General features: G+C 33.0%; 1 protein-coding gene across 2 annotated transcripts; it reads left to right on the forward strand.

The window, feature by feature from the left end:
* The first annotated feature begins 103 nt into the window (after positions 1-103).
* TCEA1 (transcription elongation factor A1) lies at positions 104-17964 on the forward strand. Of its 2 annotated transcripts, XM_087707063.1 has the most exons (11): positions 677-1040; positions 2082-2158; positions 6152-6214; positions 8907-9012; positions 10440-10527; positions 11030-11178; positions 12543-12599; positions 13124-13278; positions 14761-14907; positions 16349-16420; positions 17171-17964. In XM_087707063.1, the coding sequence occupies exons 3-11, from the start codon at positions 6194-6196 to the stop codon at positions 17177-17179; spliced, it is 804 nt and encodes a 267-aa protein (XP_087563189.1). In that variant the 5' UTR covers positions 677-1040; positions 2082-2158; positions 6152-6193; the 3' UTR covers positions 17180-17964. The 2 variants fall into 2 exon arrangements, with proteins under 2 accessions (XP_087563188.1, XP_087563189.1); XM_087707062.1 differs by lacking the exons at positions 677-1040; positions 2082-2158 and adding an exon at positions 104-412.
* Positions 17965-18207: the final 243 nt, after the last annotated feature.

Consider the following 18207-nt stretch of genomic DNA (forward strand, 5'->3'; position numbering starts at 1 on the left):
GCTCGGAACTCTGAAGAGATGAAGCTCCACCCCCTATTTTTTTTAAATCCTTAATCGATGTTTTCGGTTTTCCGGAGCATTTCCTGGCTCTCTTTACCGAGGTTTGATCAGCACGGCCTGGCGCCACGGCTGCCGAGCTGTCGCTCCTGGCCGGTTGATGTTCTCAGCGACCCCGACAGTGTTTTTGCGGTTCCATCTTTGCTATTGCGTTGAAAGCCTCGGCATTCGTGGCGTAGAAGGAGCATCGAAGATTGAAGCTCGCTCGCTCGCTCGCTTCTCTTCAGTCGCCCATTAGAGAGAGACAGAGAGAGAGAGAGGCGCCGCCGCGGACCCGGCAGCCGCCATGAACACCGAAGATGAAATCATCCGCATTGCTAAGAAGATGGACAAGATGGTGCAGAAGAAGAACGCGGTGAGGTCCATCGGGAGGGAGGGAGGGAGAAATGTCCGTTAGCCCCCTCGCGCGCCCGACTTCAACTTCTGTCCGACCAATCAGCGGCGCTGCACTTCAACGGGGCGCCCGCCTTTTTCCGGGGTGGTGGTGGCGGCGGCTGATAAATGAGGGGGATAATGGAGGGCAGGCTTCGTTTTCGTGCCGCTTCTCTTTTGTGATGTTCCAACTGTCATCTGTAGAAAGCGCAGGTCGCGTGACGGGAGCCTGATCTCCGTATCTGAGTCAGTTGTTGGTAGCTCGCCTGGTTTGGCCGGAGCCGGAGCCGTACGTCGGGTTCAAATCCAGGGAAAGCGTCCTGTGGCGGCATTTATTGTTCCGGAGAAAGGCCTAATTCTTCGCTTCAGGAAAATTGAAAAGTACAGCCCAGTGGAGCCTCCAAGAGAGTCGAGTTTTAAAACCAGATTAATGCTGTGGGGCTTCTTTTTGTTGGAAAGCTGTTCTGTCCTTAAGACCTATGCTACCTTTCTCTTCTTTCTCATGCGATGCCAGCCCTTTTTCTCCTTTTCCCAAAGACGTTGTCGCTTTTCTGCTTATATGGAGTTATAAATTCTATAGTCTAAAATGTATAAAGACACTTACCCTATAGGTATATATCAAACTTCCATTTTGCAATTGTAATTCACTACACTGCGTTATTTTCACCCTTGTACATTTGAGCATTCATTGAGATTGTTCCCAAACACCTTATTAAAATTTAAATGATGGACTGCACTGCATTGCTACTGTGTGGATATTAAACTCTGAAGGTGTTTTATTGTAATGTTTGTTTATAATTAACAAACAAAAGTTTTGATTCAAAATGCTGTCCACACTATATATTATTATAAGATATGCAGAGTCTCCTGCTTGGAGGGGGGTTGGACTAGATGACCCTCAAGGTCCTTTCCAACTCTGTTAATCTGACACTCTGAATTGTAAATTTAAAACACTAATCTAAAACTGCATTACCTGTTCCAGACAGAGGGAGTCTCTGGATTTTAGATGTTGCTAAATTGCAGTTTACTGCACCTCTTGAGCAATTTCAAGTGTCTTCTTCAAATGAAGAAGTATATTGAAAGAATTCGGATTTTGGTGTTAAGAAATACGGGATTTGCATTGTATAGGAAAAGTGTTCTGTGACTACCAAGAAAGAACTTGGTATTATTACCAAACAACCATAAAAATACTCAGATGCAAAGCTGCATGAAAATCACAAACTTTGTGTAAAAACATTAGCTTGGGATAATTGCAGTTCTAGTGTATATATGTTGCAGTTTATTTTAAATATAGTTACTTGCAGAAAAGACAAACTCTAGATATTGCACAAAGTAGTACTGTCTGCTAAAATGTTTCATTTAATACATACACACATACAATGAAGTTTAGAATAAAGCCAGTCTTGCCACTAAGTTTCTGCTATTAATTAAATCAACTTTTGACTGAAGCTTTCCCATATTCTTTATTTTAGTATGGATTTAATATATAGTCTTGTGCACAGATATTTTTCCATTTACATTAGGGTCTCTTAAGTCCCTTGAACTATAGTAGTATGTTAAGGATTATAATTACTTTTATTATAGTGATATTAGTAACAATGCTTTTTATAGTATATTTAGTGTAATGAATTACCTTATTGTGTAATGAATAGGTTCAAGTTGACAGAGGTAAAGTTGCATATGGATATTCAAAAATCAAGAGCAGTTGAGTAAGATTAGACAAGAAAAGGTAAGCAGTAGCTTTTCCTATTATTAGATATAGAATCAGAGTGTACTAAATATTTTTCCATGTGCATCATGCTGCCATTCTATACTCACATACCTGAGATAAATGATATTTAATTTAGTAGAAGTTACATTTGAGTAGGCACAAAAGTATTTTGTCTGTTATAGACAGCAGCACCTCTGTGTATAGACTCTTAAAACTTGGAGAATATAATCATATTTTAGTGGTATTTTAAAAAAGACTAATAAAGACTACAGTCATGTCATTGAGTAGTTTTAAATCAAACTTCAAAATATATATAGAATTATTTCCAAAGTTCATAAACACTTGATTAGCAATAGTTATAGTTCTGTGTTTAGAATCTTCATATCTGCTGTTTTCCATGCTAAATTAACTATACTTCTAAAATACTTTTAATATTAAGTTGTTATAGCTGAGTTTTAGTTATGTGAATTGTAAAGAAAAATAATACCCACCAAACTTGAGTGAAATGTGACTCCCAATTAGCATACTTTATGATGATAACCTAAAGTAAAATATGAGAGAAAGAGAGGAGGAGGAAGAATTCCTATTGAATTCAGGCACAGCTTTTAGAAATTTTTCAATAGAATCTTCCTTTCCCACCACAATGTATGCTTACAGTTTCAATTCTAAATTCCTGATACATTAAGCCTGGTTTGATCTGTGGCATCTCTGTATGTGACTGGAAATAAATTCCATATGATCCTGGAGACCACTACTTTCCAGTATAGATTATATTGTGTTATCTGTGAAATAATGGATATGACCTAAGGAACTGATTCATGTAAGGTAGCTTTCAATGTTGATAAATGTACTGTGCCCCAGTATGCCCAGTAGACATTTAAAAATAGGTTATATGATCTGTCTATCTGGGAAGAGTTAACAATGTAATCTACAGTCCCACCTATACTTAGGCCATTTTATATGTTCATTCTGAGCAGAACTGTTATTTAGAATTTTTCTATTAAAAATTACCATGTTCTGTACCAGCATTTAGGTAAACACTATTTTAAATTCTCATTATAAATAAAGCATTTGAGCTGCTAGACCATATAATGAACTTGTGTTGCTAATGCTTGTGTGACATTATTCAGTTGCTGTGATTGGAAATCATCTACTACAGATAGTCCTCAACTTATTCAAAGTTACAGTGGCACTGGAAAATGTGATTTATGACAGGTTTTCACACTTATGACCATTGTATCATCAACATAGTCGCATGGACACATGTTCCAAATTTGGGCGCTTGGCATTGGTGTATTTAAGACAGTTGCCCTGTCCCAGGGTCATGTGATCACCCTTTGTAACCTTCACAGCCAGCTTCTGACAAGCAAAGTCAATGGGAGAAACCAGATTCACTTATCGATCACATGATTCATTTAACAACTGCAGTGATTCACTTAAAAACTGGCAAAAAGTAGTTAAATGAGGCAAAACTTAACAATTACCTTGCTTAGCATTGGAAATTTTGGCTCAATTCTAGTCGTAAATTGAGGACTACCTGTATTACCCAAGCAACTTTATCATTTTTTTTATACAAACAAGGATCAAAATTTGAACATTCAAAAACAGTAATATCATATAAATGCCTGATTAGGTTTCTGTTTGTTGTGTACACTTATCTTTTGCCGCAGGGTTTGGGGTTTTTTTTTTAGCGGGGTTGGGGGTATTGTAATACTTTAGGAACTCAGCTACCATAAAAATGGTTTGGAGGCCTCGTGAACTTAATAATCGACAGATCATGCACCCCTACTGCAGTTATATAACTTTTCTTTTTTTTAATTATATGCCCCTGTAGAGAATTGCCACAGGCTGGCTGGGAATTCTGGTAGTCCCAACACATCTCAGTATGCCAGGATAAGGAACAGGGTCTTAGCAAAACCATAATATCAGTCTATTTTGTAAATATTGTGGAACAATGTATTAAAACCAAGTAACTAAACAATACTATAAACATATGTGAATGAGGGCATTTTTAGATATTAGGTAAATAAGGTATTATTGAACAAGCCACTAATAAATACTTTCAAGGTTATGACTGAATCTATCTATTTATCAATCTATCTGCCCATCTCACTATCCAAAGCCTTTTGTATTATTTGATAAGGGAAGAAAACTGCAATAATAATTGAAATTAATATTTTTGTCCTTTTAGACATATTTTGAAGTACATGTTAAATTTTTGAAAATGAATGAAAAAGTAAAAAAGCAATTGCCTGTGTGTGTGTGTGTGTGTGTGTGTGTGTTTGTATTGTGCAAAAAGTATTTTTGTTCAAAAAAGTATTTTTGAATGATGTTTTTAATGCCTGTTTTACAGTTATATTTCATGTGGCTTCAGTTTCTTAGAAATTTTCTCTTGAAATTAATTGAGATTTGCTGTCAGAAATACTACTTAACAAAAGAAAATCAATTTAGTAATATACCGGTAGTCTTTGACTTACAGTTAGTCGTTTAGAGACCATCAAAGTTACAATAGCAATGAAAAGGGTGATTTATAATCTTTTTTCATCTTTATGATTGTTGCATTCCTGTGGTCATGTGATCAAAATTCGACCGCTTGGCAACTGGCATATATTTATGGTGATTGTAGTGTTTTAGTGATTTTAGTGAAAATTTTAGTAATTTTATGGACTATAAGGTATTCTTTTGACCTTGTCTTTGGAAAGGAAACTTCTTCACCTCCTGAATAACTTTGTAACATATTTTCCTAGGCTTTTATGTATGTAGCTGTTGGGGTCTTAAGTGGACAAATCTTACTAACTAGTTAAATTACCTGTGTCCTGAGGAGAGCTTGCCTTCTGCAAAGGACATTTTATTCATACTTACTAGATTTCCTTATTTTCAGCAATGAAATGTATGTGATATGTAGCCAAAGTCTCAGGGTAATTGTCTTAATTTGAATTGTCTCCCTTTCTTGGATGGGATTTTTTTATAGTTGTGGGGTGTTGTGATTCATTGCTCAATTGTGATATGAATATAAAGTTGACATTAACAGATAGTTTTTAAAAACTCTTTCAACAAAAAGAATTTTATTATTTCAATAGAAGGCAAATTCTGTGAGTAAGAATAAAGTTGAATAAAGTACTCTTACAATTCAATTCTATTTCATAATATCTACCAGAATATTTGTTTTGATACTCATGACTTACATGTTGCCAGAGAAGTAATTTTTTTATAAATCTTACAAATCTAACTTTTCAATCAGATCAATATGAATATAATCTAAATCTCATAGATTGTAAGAGCCAAGGTGGCGCAGTGGTTAAATGCAGCACTGCAGGCTACTGCTAGATCAGCAGGTCAGCGGTTCAAATCTCACCGGCTCAGGGTTGACTCAGCCTTCCATCCTTCCGAGGTGGGTAAAATGAGGACCCAGATTGTTGGGGGCAATATGCTGACTCTCTGTAAACCGCTTAGAGAGGCCTGAAAGGCCTATGAAGCGGTATATAAGTCTACTGCTACCTATAGAAGTTAAAAAGTTTGAATTCTGTGGTAAAGTAATTTCCCCTTCCCCCTTACTACGTTTAAAAATAAATTAGGAGCTCAGCATTAAATAGAAATCAGACTGTGTAAACAAGTGAAAATATTATGAAAAATTATCGACAACGTAGTTTCCGCCTCCTGGTACATCTTGGATAGTATTTGATTTTGTGCTAATTTTATAATTTCCCTTTAAGCTGAATTTAAATATTATGCAAGACATTGGAAAAATCAGTAGTCTTTAGAAAATTTTAATTAAATGTCACTGGCTTTACATAGGTAGACTTTACTTTAGGATGTACCTAGTTCACGTTTTTAAGGACGAGAAGAGTTATCAGTTTTTGGAACAAACATGAAGAAATATTTTTCAAATGTTTATCAGTATCATTTTAATTAGCATTTATATCATAGATTTGAAGTTGTATAAATGATATTTGGTGTCTTTTCTAAGTACATGGCAATAGGAATATATTTAATCTTCAATATGTTTTGCAGGCTGGGGCTCTTGACTTACTCAAGGAACTTAAGAATATATCCATGACACTGGAACTGTTACAGGTATGCATATATGTTTTTTGTCTGCAAATACTGAAGTTGATTATGGTATAAACACAGAGATGCAGATGCTAACATTCATCAGTGTGATATTTTGGATTCCTTACAAAGAGAAAGGGGTTTGTGATATCTAGAATTCAAACATAAATGCTATAAATGTATTGATTAGGAAAAAACATTTTTGGTTATCATTATTGGATCTTGCTAGTAGATTTATGATGCTAATTCAAGTAGTCCTCGACTTCCTACCACAATTAAGCCTAAAATTTCTGTTGATATGTTAAGTGAGTTTTGCCTCATTTTAAGACATTGTTTGCAAAGGTTGCTAAGTGAATCAATGCAGCTACGGTATTAATTTAGCAATACAATTGTTAAGTGAATCTGCTTCCCCATTTGCTTGTCAGAAGGTCAGACAAGGTGATCAGACAACCCAGGAACACTGCAACTGTCATAAATATGAGTCAGTTGTCATGTGTCTGAATTTTGATAATTTGAGTATGAGCATGCTGAAATGGTTGTAAGTAAAAAACGATCATAAGCCTCTTTTTACAGCGATGTAACTTTGAACAATCACTAAATGAATTGTTGTAAGTTGAATACTACTTGAGTACTACAAGTAGTTCTATGATGGTTGAGCTTCAGTGATTGTCTCATATCTTGGAGATGTTTGTTTGTTTGTTTGTTTGTTTATAAATTTATTTGCCACCTAACTTTAAGTGATTCTGGGCAGTTAAAATAAATTATAATTATGTGTGTGTGTGTGTGTGTGTGTGTGTGTGGTATTTGTGCTGATAAATAAATAAAGGGAGACTAGTATAGATCTATTTCAAGGTATTTAGCTCTCATCAGCTAGCCATACCCTTCCTGGGATTCGAATGGAAGCAGTTAGCTTCCTCCCATAATTGGGGCATACCAGGGGTTGTGACACTAAATATATACCTTCTTCCCTGGCTTCAGCTGATAAGGAGGAGAGCCTGTGGCTTAATGGCTAAGACGTCTGCCTAAGATGTAATATAGCCCAAGTTCGAATCCCAGGAAGAGTATGGCTAGCTGATGAGAGCTAAATAGCTTGAAATAGATCTATACTAGTCTCCCTTTATTTATTTATCAGCACAAATACCACACAAATATAACAAAGGCAACAGTAAAAATATTGGGTTTCTGTCGTGATGGACTCTTGTGACGAGCCGATTGACAGATAATGGAAGCAGTTAGCTTCCTCCCATAATTGGGGCATACCAGGGGTTGCGACACTAAATAAATAAATAAATAAATAAATAAATGTGTGTGTGTGTGTGTGTGTGTGTGTGTGTGTGTAAAAAAGTATAAAAATAATATTCCACAAAATGCAGAACGCTGATAAAAATATGTATATAAAAAGGACATCTAATTTTTCATCTAAAATCAGGATATGAGTATCTCGTAAAACATTTAAAGGAAAGCTACAGTAGTTGCCTCAACAGATCACTATGAAGAGATCTGTCACCGTTGTCACTGAAGCTGCAGATGAAGTGATCAGAGAATCTATGATTTTTTCAAAGGGGGAGAAAGTATAAAATTCACTTAAGACATCTATTTTCTCACTAATCTTGTTATAAATATTCATGTTTAATAATGTAAATAATCTAGGTATAGTTAGCTTTAGTTATGCAAACATGTGAGAAATCAGTATTTTAAACTGATGTGTGTACATAAAGCTGTTAGTTCCAGGACACATAAGCTATAGCTAACAGAAAAGGAATAGTTGATTTTTAATTTATGTTCTTTTTGTTACATATGAGCTTGTTTCAGACAGAATAGAATTAAAACAGAACACATTTAAGTAAATATTGGCAAATGAGTATTAATTTTTAAACTATGAATAATGAATGGTTTGTTCAATTATAAGAATTCCTTATGGACCTTTTTCTACCACAATAGATGGTAGTAGATTAGCATGCTTTATTTTGAAAATATGTAAAAAGAAAAAAAAAGAAATTGCATAAACAGATTCTGCTATATGCAAGAAATAAGTCAGATTAGAATCAAGTCTCCATCATTATGTGAAACTTTTTAAATTGTATCTGTTTAAAATCTACTCAGTTTCATTTCACAAAGAAATTTAAGTTGAAACTTATGCACAACTATAAATCAGGAAAGTTAACCTATCATACCATAGCCATAAATTAGTTAAGTAAAATTTTGTTTTTCCTTATCATAAAAATGTTCCTAATGTCTTTTCAATCTGCTTGATATAACTTGCATTGTTATGCTAATACTTTACTTTTAAGAAAATATAGAAATCTTATATCATTTATCTATCACCATAATCTTAATCAGAACTTTAAATAACTATTTACATTGTATCAATTTTGATACCAGGTTTAGAAACTTCTTATATTTACCACAACCAATAACTATTCCAACATATTTTGAGGAGGTGGAGGTTAAATTGTGTGTCTGTCTGTCTGTCTGTGTGTGTGTGTGTGTTGTATTTGTGCTGATAAATAAATAAAGGGAGACTAGTATAGATCTATTTCAAGCTATTTAGCTCTCATCAGCTAGCCATATCCTTACTTGGATTCGAACCTGTGCTGTATTACATATTAGGCAGTTGTGTTAGCCACTAAGCCACAAGGTTTTCCTCCTTTATCAGGATATATAATATATAATCTTGAAATTATTTGTTATTGATCTTAACTATTTTAATTTTCAGTCTACAAGAATTGGAATGTCTGTGAATGCAATTCGGAAACAAAGTACAGATGAAGAAGTTACATCTCTAGCAAAATCTCTCATTAAATCATGGAAGAAATTGTTAGGTACAGATGCACTAAGCTTTTGCATTTTCTCATTGCTAGAAAATTTTCAAATTAATCTAAATATTAACTCTTTTTCTTGGTCTTGTATATATAGTTTCTTCTTATGGTTTTTGGCTATAGTGATGAATGAAACTATAACATACCTTAAGAGATATTCCTTCTTGATTATTCTATGTACTAATGACTACTTAGTTGACCTGAGGAATATGTTTGCAGGTGGGGGAGGATGGATATCCTGGAAAATTCTCAAGTAGTTTATTATGTGCATTAGACAATTTAGAATGGTTGAATCAGGGAAAAGAGCATTTTGAAATGTACATTCTTTTTAAAAAAAATTACCTTCAAACATAATACAGTAATACTATAGTGAAAACTTAAAATATAAACAAAGGTTTTTACAACGATCTAATAATTATTAATAATCTAGCATTTTAAAGATGGATCACTAAATTATAGAAACCTTTTTGAAACTATTCTTACTACAGTAACCTTTCAGTAAACTTAAAAAAAAAATTTTTGGATTAAACAGTGCTGATGAATCTATCTTGCAAAATTCTCTCAAAAATCTATAGCTTGTCCAGCTTGATGTGAAGAACAAGGAACTTAGCTAGCCTATAACCAGAATGATGTACCAGTAAATTATATACTGTAACATATGGAGATTAAGATAATGTTCATGGGATAATTATTTCCTTTGTAATCCAACTTCTACCTTTTACTTGGATTCTTAATTCCTTAACAATGACAATACATTTTTTTTCTTCAACAGTTTTCCTGTGATTAGTCTTTTCTTGGTTTTATTCCCTATATTTTCCCCGTATTTTAAACTACTATGACATCCAAAATTTCATCCAAGAATTCAATGAGCTGTTTCAGAGTTGCTATATGGGAAAGAGAAGTGTAACACTTTTACCCATAGATTTATTTCTTACATACCCCCCTTCTAGCTAGACTTTGTGAGAAAAGATACTAATTTTCTACCTGTGGAAAAGAGCAATTTAGAATAGATGTAGATTTAGAAAATAGCAGCAGGAGTTCTCTTTGCCTTTGAATGTTCTTTATGATGATAAAGTTATTGTTATTTTTTAAATTAAGAATTAGAAAAGCTGATTGTGCCTCTCTGATGCTTGTTTGCAGGTCTCAGTTATGTGTAGTTAGTGTTATATATCATCTTGAGATGAGGCCAAATTAAATAGTAATTAAGTAGAAAGAAATGGCTACATAAAGGGCAAAAGAGAAAGAAGAAGTGAAGATTTATCTAACCTGTTCTTATGAAGCTAATTAGTTAATTAATCAGATATAATTAATTAATTAAATTCATTCATTGCTGTCAGACACTCCCTAATCTTTTATTTATCTTGGATTGACATCCCCTCATTTCATTAACTGAACTATTATTACTTTTATGTATTACATACGCATTTTAGATGGACCATCAAATGACAAAGAATCTGAAGACAAGAAAAAAGAATCAGCATCATCGTCACAAAATAGTCCTGAAGCAAGGGAAGAAAGGTACTTCTTATAATCTTTTTGCTTAAATGGTAGAAGACAACTAATATTAAGTCATCCTAATGTTTACAAACTTAAAGAGTACAACTCAAGGGTAATATTAAAGGACATGATGAAAGTACATATGGAGAAAAGATTACAAAATAGTCTTATACCATGTACAGGAACATTTAACACTTGGTTAGATGAAATCCTGTCAGTTTAGATTGGAATATTTAAGCCATAAATAATCAATATGTACAGAGGAAAGACCTTAATTTTTTGTATTACTTTAACACCTGGGATTGATGAAATATGTATTTCTGCATTTACGAACTTCATTATACACATGGAAATATATTTAATACTGGAGGTTTTGTTCATTGATTTAGATCTTTAAAAGGGTCATTTGATCAGTAGAAGCAGTGTCTGGGTGGTTGATAAAAAGGGTCCAAATCATCCCTTGTGGGTCCTGCTGATTAGTAATGAAACAACAAAAAAAGTGTTTGTCTGTTTGCATATTTAGCAGTTCCAGTAGCAATTCAAACAGCAAGAAAGAGGATTCTAACATTTCATCAGACACATATATCTCTTCTTTTCCCCGGGCTCCAAACACATCTGATTCTGTACGGATGAAATGCAGAGAAATGTTGGCAGCAGCTCTTAAAACAGGGGGTAAGAATTATATTACTGTGCTATACTTACTTTTTATTCACCTCAATATTTTCTTTCTACTTTTATAATACAAAATGCAAGGCTATTAAGAAACTGGCTGTGAGACGTTATTAAGTGCATGGTGCAAAACATTTTTTTAGCGGATCCTCTATCAGGGGTTGGCAACCTTAAAAAGAGCCGCAAAGGTTGTAACCGGAGCCCCCCCCCCCCCCCCCCGGTTCAATTCTGAAGCTGACCGGAAGTCTGGTTCCACCACCATAGATTCTCCTCCTAGCGCAGCGTCCTTTTTCGTCTACCTATCCTGACAAAATGACCTATCAATTGTGGAGCCGACTGGCGGCAGGGAGCCACAGCAGAGGTATTAAAGAGCCACATGCGACTCCAGAGCCACAGGTTGCTGACCCCTGCTCTATATGTTCCAGTATGTGACTTATTATTTTTAGTTGCTGTGAATTTGTCATATTTCTTTTTGAGAATAGCCTTAAGTTATTTTTAGCTCTGAACTTATAATTGTTGCAATTTTGAATTTACAATTAAGTAGATTGGATATGCATCCGATATTACATAAAGAGATGTCTTGTGTCAGTACTGTAGAAAGTCTTTTGCTGATCTAAAGTTACAAGTTACACCAAAAAAGGAATGGAGTAGTGAGGTGAAAATGACCTAGTGGAAAAATAACCCACTGAAGTGTCTTTGACCAGTTAATATCAGATGGAAGTCTTCACTCTGAAAAGTGTTAGAAAGTTAATTTCTAATTCAAAGAGGGGAATGAAAAAGAGAACTGAAAGAACTGACTGTTTCGGTTCTAGAAATAAATAGCCCAGAGTTTAACAAATTAAGGGTCCAAATGAAATATTCAAGATGCTGGTTATTATCTTTAAAACCCTATATATGGCATAGGGCCTAAGCTACCTATCTTCTTCTCTTTCTGCCCCTCTGATGCAATGTTGCAGAGTGGTGTGCTTTGGGTCATCTCAATTAAATGGTATCCTCTTTCAATACCTAGAAAATTCACCTTCTCTTTAGGGATGACTGCCTTCTGGAATGAGGTGAGATCCATATGCTTTCCACCCTGATGTTCAAGAAGGCCTTGAAAATTTACCTAGGCCTTGGGGTAGGGGGGATGGAACGCCCCTGTTTGTGATGTTTTATGTTTGAATTGTTGTTTGGATTGCCAGCTTGTGATTGTTTTACAGTTATTTTTGTACTTGTTTTTATGATACTCTAATTGTGGATAGAATCCACTGCAGTTATAGTACTGTATAATTTGGAGCACATTTTATTAAACACAATTTTATTTGCATCTAAATATATGTATATAACCAGCTTACAAAAAACTGATTCCCAATTGATTTATTTTTCAGATGATTATATTGCTATTGGTGCTGATGATGAAGAACTAGGTTCTCAGATTGAAGAAGATATCCTTTCTTATATAATAAAAGTTCTACCTTATTCTGTAGTTTAATTCTTAACCTCTTAAAATATTTTGTTCTTTGATTTTTTGTGGGCTCCTATAATTGTTTACATTGGTCTGTATTGTGTTCACTAATATACTTACATTTTTGTAAACTTTATTAAAGTATTTTAGATCAGGTAATATTTTAAACAAATTGTATGGTAGAAAAAAGATAAACGTTTAGAATATTGCATATATTAATGGATTTTGTTATTAACAGGACAAAGTGTATATGTGCCTTTGATAACTGAGATTATTAAAATATTTTAATATTAAAATATCATACCATTAAAATAACATTGCTTTTGTGCATATTTAATTCATGTAAGCAAGACAAACTTCATAGTTTGGGGCTAATATAAATTTAGTTAAATTTCTACATATGTATGCTCTTATTAATTAAAAACAGGCAATTATAAAATGTCAAATATTTGTAAAATAAATCAATTCTGTGTTTTACACATTATTTCCTTAATTAATGAATACCTATATTTCAGGAGCTAAAAAATACTGACATGAAATATAAAAATAGAGTGCGCAGCAGAATAGCAAATCTTAAAGATACAAAAAATCCTAATTTAAGAAAAAATGTTTTATGTGGAAATATACCTCCTGATAGATTTGCTAAAATGTCAGCAGAGGTAATAAACATTCAGCATTACAATTTTTATTTTTTTAATCTAAGATACAAGTATGAATCCATATTTAATTGACACGCTAAAACAACATTTACATATGTCAGTTGAAAATAGTGTAGAGTCTTCCTGCCTACTTGATTTGTTTAAGCAAAAATCTATGACTTTGTGTTTCCAAAATAAAAATACAGTATTATTTGTATTTGGGGGAGGGGGGGATCTGAATATATTGTTAAATTATCTATATAATTTAAAAGTATTTAAATTTATACACATGTTTTAGCACTATAGAAGGCTATAACTTACTGCTGTCAAGTCTCCATAGAATAGCAGAAATGGATGAAACAACATATGCTTTGCATGCAGTCGTTGGTTCAGTTCCTGGCATCTCCTGATATGGCTTGGAGAAATCTTGAGCCTACAGTTGATGTAGATAGTATTATGCCAGAAAAAACATTCCTCTAACTGGGTACAATGGAAATCTTGGACCTACAGTTGATGTAGATAGATAGATAGATAGATAGATAGATAGATAGATAGATAGATAGATAGATAGATAGATAGATAGATAGATAGATGATAGATAGATAGATGATAGATAGATAGATGATAGATAGATAGATAGATGATAGATAGATAGATAGATAGATTAGATAGATAGATAGATATTATGCCAGAAAAATCACTCCTTTAACTGGGTATAATGTCTTAAAGTAATACTTCAGTTTGAGCTCAACTTCCTGGAAGTGATAGTACAGTTTTCTTGGCAATAATACAGAACCCTTTTCCATTGCCTTCTTTTATTCCATTTTTATTTTATTTTATAGAATATCTTAAAACCCAGATGAGTTTTCAGCCCAAGTTAGGCTACCATATCTTTGGTAAAAAAAACAGTCAGAAGATGGCAGCAGAGGGATCGAAAATCTTAAATCTATGATGCCTCCTAATTTGGTTGCCTGTATTGTATATTAAAATAAGATTTTATTACTTCATTGCTTAGTAATGGAAATTCCTGTCCCAATTGCTATTGTAAGACTACTTGTATATATATTATCAGATTGTGTTGAATTGTTCATTTCAATCATTTGAAGAATATATTTTTTCCTAAAAGCATCTATGGAGAATAAAACTTTTTAAAGTTCTATGTAATAACCAAACTATTGTAATACCTAAGATACATTGCCTCTGTTATATTTTCAAGAAGCCACTCGGTATTAACTTTTGATGGCACTTAGAGACTGAGGTACAAAAATGATTTCTAGTTCTTAAACTGGATTTTCAGTAAAATAAATTGTCATTTTGTAAGCCTCCAAAAGGAACCTGATAACCCTATATATAGAATAATCCATATAATTCATATATCGTAAATATTAGTAATATTTTTGCTTTCACAAACTAAAGGGTAAACCTACTGCCTAGTAAATAAAGTGCGTTGTGTGTGTGTTCAAAAAACGTAAAAGTAATATGATTTTTTTGGGCTCACTGTAGGAGATGGCAAGTGATGAACTGAAAGAAATGAGGAAGAACCTTACCAAAGAAGCTATAAGAGAGCACCAGATGGCTAAAACAGGAGGAACACAGACTGATCTATTTACCTGTGGTAAATGTAAAAAGAAGAACTGTACTTACACCCAGGTATATCAGTTGTATTCAAGCAGCATTCAAGATTTGCAATTTTGTGAAATAAATTAAATAATATTAAATAATATGCTCATACCATATTATGAGGAACCAACAAGGAAAAAGATTCAACTACCTTAACAGTTCAAAGATATCTGTTTTCTACATGCCCATCACAGTATTAGCTTTTGGAGTTAGTATCTATCTATCTATCTATCTATCTATCTATCTATCTATCTATCTATCTATCATCTATCTATCTTATCTATCTTATCTATCTTATCTATCTTATCTATATCTATCTACCTACCTACCTACCTACCTACCTACCTACCTACCTATCTATCTATCTATCTATCTATCTATCTATCTATCTATCTATCTATCTATCATCTATCTCTTTCTACATCCATCCATCCTCTTTTTTGAAATATAATTTTGAACAAAACCATAATTTTGTTGGCTGTCTTGGGATACAGTATATTTTTCAAATAGTTAGAACATTACAGTAATCTGTAATTGATCTCCTCTCAAAATGATGTATGTTCTTTGATGTTTAGCTTTTCTCTCTTCACATCAGATTTAGCACTAAATCTTCAGTCTCTATTTATAACATGTATCCCCAATATAAGAAGGCAAAGGCCCAATTGAATGTTTTCCCCAGACACTCATAACCAAATAAGATATGGAAAACTGTTTTTGAGAGTAATAACGGGCAAAATGTAGTCTTCTTGGTGTTGCTAGATTTTAAACTCTCTTCTAATACCATTGGCTATCCTGGCTAGAGAAGATTGGAGTTAAAAATTCATCTGTCACAGGCATACAAGAGAGAATATTAGCTGTTAAAGAGAAGGATTGTGGGTTCACTTAATATTTCATATGAAAATTATGACTTTATTAATATTTTGGACTAATGTAATATTGAATTAAAGGTTAGAGTTAGCATACATTACTAAGTAACTAAAAAATTAACTGTGATTAAACAACCTGGGCTTTTACATCTGAATAAACAATTCAAAGGATGTAAGGTGGGTTTCTACAGGGGGAGAGTTTTTTTCTGAGTTGGTACCCAGTTATGGAATTCTGTCCCAGTAAGGCTTACCTGATACCCACATTTGTATCATTTTGACACCAGGTAAATAGATTTGCATTTTCCTAGACTTTAAAATTAACTTCTAATTGTATTTTTATTCATATTGTTTTACATTTTCAATGTCCATTTGCAGCTGACTAGTTTCTATGGTGTTTTGCATTTAACTTGATTTTATCATATATGTTTTTATTCAAACTAATATGTTACATTGTGACTAAAGAGTTTTGGCTTTGGGGCAGTTTAATTATTTGTATCAGTAAATCAGATTGTACTGTTGTACTGCCACAAAATAAGAAAATTATATAACTGTAGCCAAGTAACATTGCTAATTTCTGTTTGTTTGGTTTTTTGGGGGGGAGGTAGGTTCAGACCAGAAGTGCCGATGAACCTATGACAACATTTGTTGTATGCAATGAATGTGGAAACAGATGGAAGGTAAAAATAACTAGCTTTGTTTGTATTTTGTGCAGTATTGGTTCTTTTTTTAATGTTAACCCTTTTGTTTTATTAAGCATTTTATATATATTCCCAGAATAATGAAAATGAAGCAGCCTCATAATAAAAGAGAAATAAGATGGAAATGAGAATATTATAATTTTATGGTCAGATTTTGCCAAATATTGCATAAATGATAATAGAAAGAGGAAAACTAAAGTAGCAAGATTTACTTACAATAAACAAGATAAACTTAGTATATACAGATTGTTTTGTCAGAAGCTTTTAATTTTTTATACTGGAAAAAGCATACAAAACTTGATTACTGGTTTACATTTTCTCTATGAGGAACCTTTTTTTAAAAAAAACCAAGGGTACTATTTCAGAGTTTAGACAGTAATATGATAATCTTTAATAAATCTATAAGAGCTAGCAATAAAACTATAGTAAATATACGAAGTGGATTTTTTTTGTAGTTGCTATTCTGGGATATTTTTAAAGAGGATTCTACATATGAAATTGAATGTAAAACTGATATCTGCAATCCAAAAAAAGTAGATTTAATAGATCCTCTATGTTTTTGAATTAAGTGCTTAAGATTGAAGTGAATTTTGATATAAATTCTGATGTTAAAATAGAATACTCAGGGTGTCCAAGAAGTAAAATATACATATTTGCATTCATAGAAAATAAATGGAATGAACCTACCTATATGTGCCTCTCTCATAAATATTTATTTTCTTTTTGCAGTTCTGCTAGAAGAAGAAATTGTTGGACCAGTTAAAAATAATTTTATAAATAGCTTTAAGAACTAGGTAAAGCCTCCTATTACTTGCAGAGATGTTTTTGTTTGTTTGCTTCCTTTTAAGCAGATAATTCTGAAGTTAGATTTTGTTTTTGACATGACCATCCCTGTAGTTAATAGTCAGAGCCAGGATGCTTAGTTGTATGGTGTAATATTTTTTCCATTTTTATAAGCAACTCTATATTAAACTTTTATCAATGAAATTTGGGTAACTGTTTTTTTCTTAATTTTGTAAACAATTTATTGTACTTATTTGCTTTTGACATACATGGTTGAATTTTTTTTTGCAAAATTCCCAGTGTCATACTCCATTTGAATAATTTCAGTGTGTTAAAGAAAATAGTTTTTCATTATACTAACAAAATAATCCATATCTAGTGTGGGTAGGTAGGCTCTATAAATCATTTTTGCAATTCATCATATTTCCTGTTCCATAACATACAAAAGCCTTTTTTGTATTGTCAAACTTCAAATAATTTTGAAATTTGTATTGATATACCCCTATTATTATAGAGCATAAAATATGCAGTATTTTTATATTAATGAATTCTAGTCTACCTTTTAATGTATTGCTTGATCTGTTTTGTTTGGTCTCTTGTTTTCCAAACATGACCAAAAACATCATGTAATTTACCAATCACACAGACATTTGGCAACAAATACATTTTATTGAAAAATAGTCTAGAATGAGTCCTAGATCTCAGAGGTCAGAAATAAAACTGTAAATTTTCTCTACAAATTTTGGTTGTGTATTGTTTCTCAAGCTTCGTCTTTAAAATATTTGCTAAAAGTGATTTTGAAAAATAAAAAGTATTGTTGAAAAAAATTAATATAAATTAAGCAGGAAGAATGGGGTACAAGTGTATTTGATCCCTGGTCTGTGGACCAGCACCGGTCTGCAGCTTGCCAGCTTGCACTAACAAGTGAAGGCCCATCCGCGGGATGCAGGCAGCATGTAAAACCACGCCCCCTCTAGTTTGTG

The sequence above is a fragment of the Thamnophis sirtalis genome, unplaced genomic scaffold (genome assembly GCF_051295495.1).
Source record: "Thamnophis sirtalis isolate CommonGarterSnake01/CBP01778 unplaced genomic scaffold, rThaSir2_p1.2 scaffold_2, whole genome shotgun sequence".
NCBI classification, from domain to species: domain Eukaryota; kingdom Metazoa; phylum Chordata; class Lepidosauria; order Squamata; family Natricidae; genus Thamnophis; species Thamnophis sirtalis.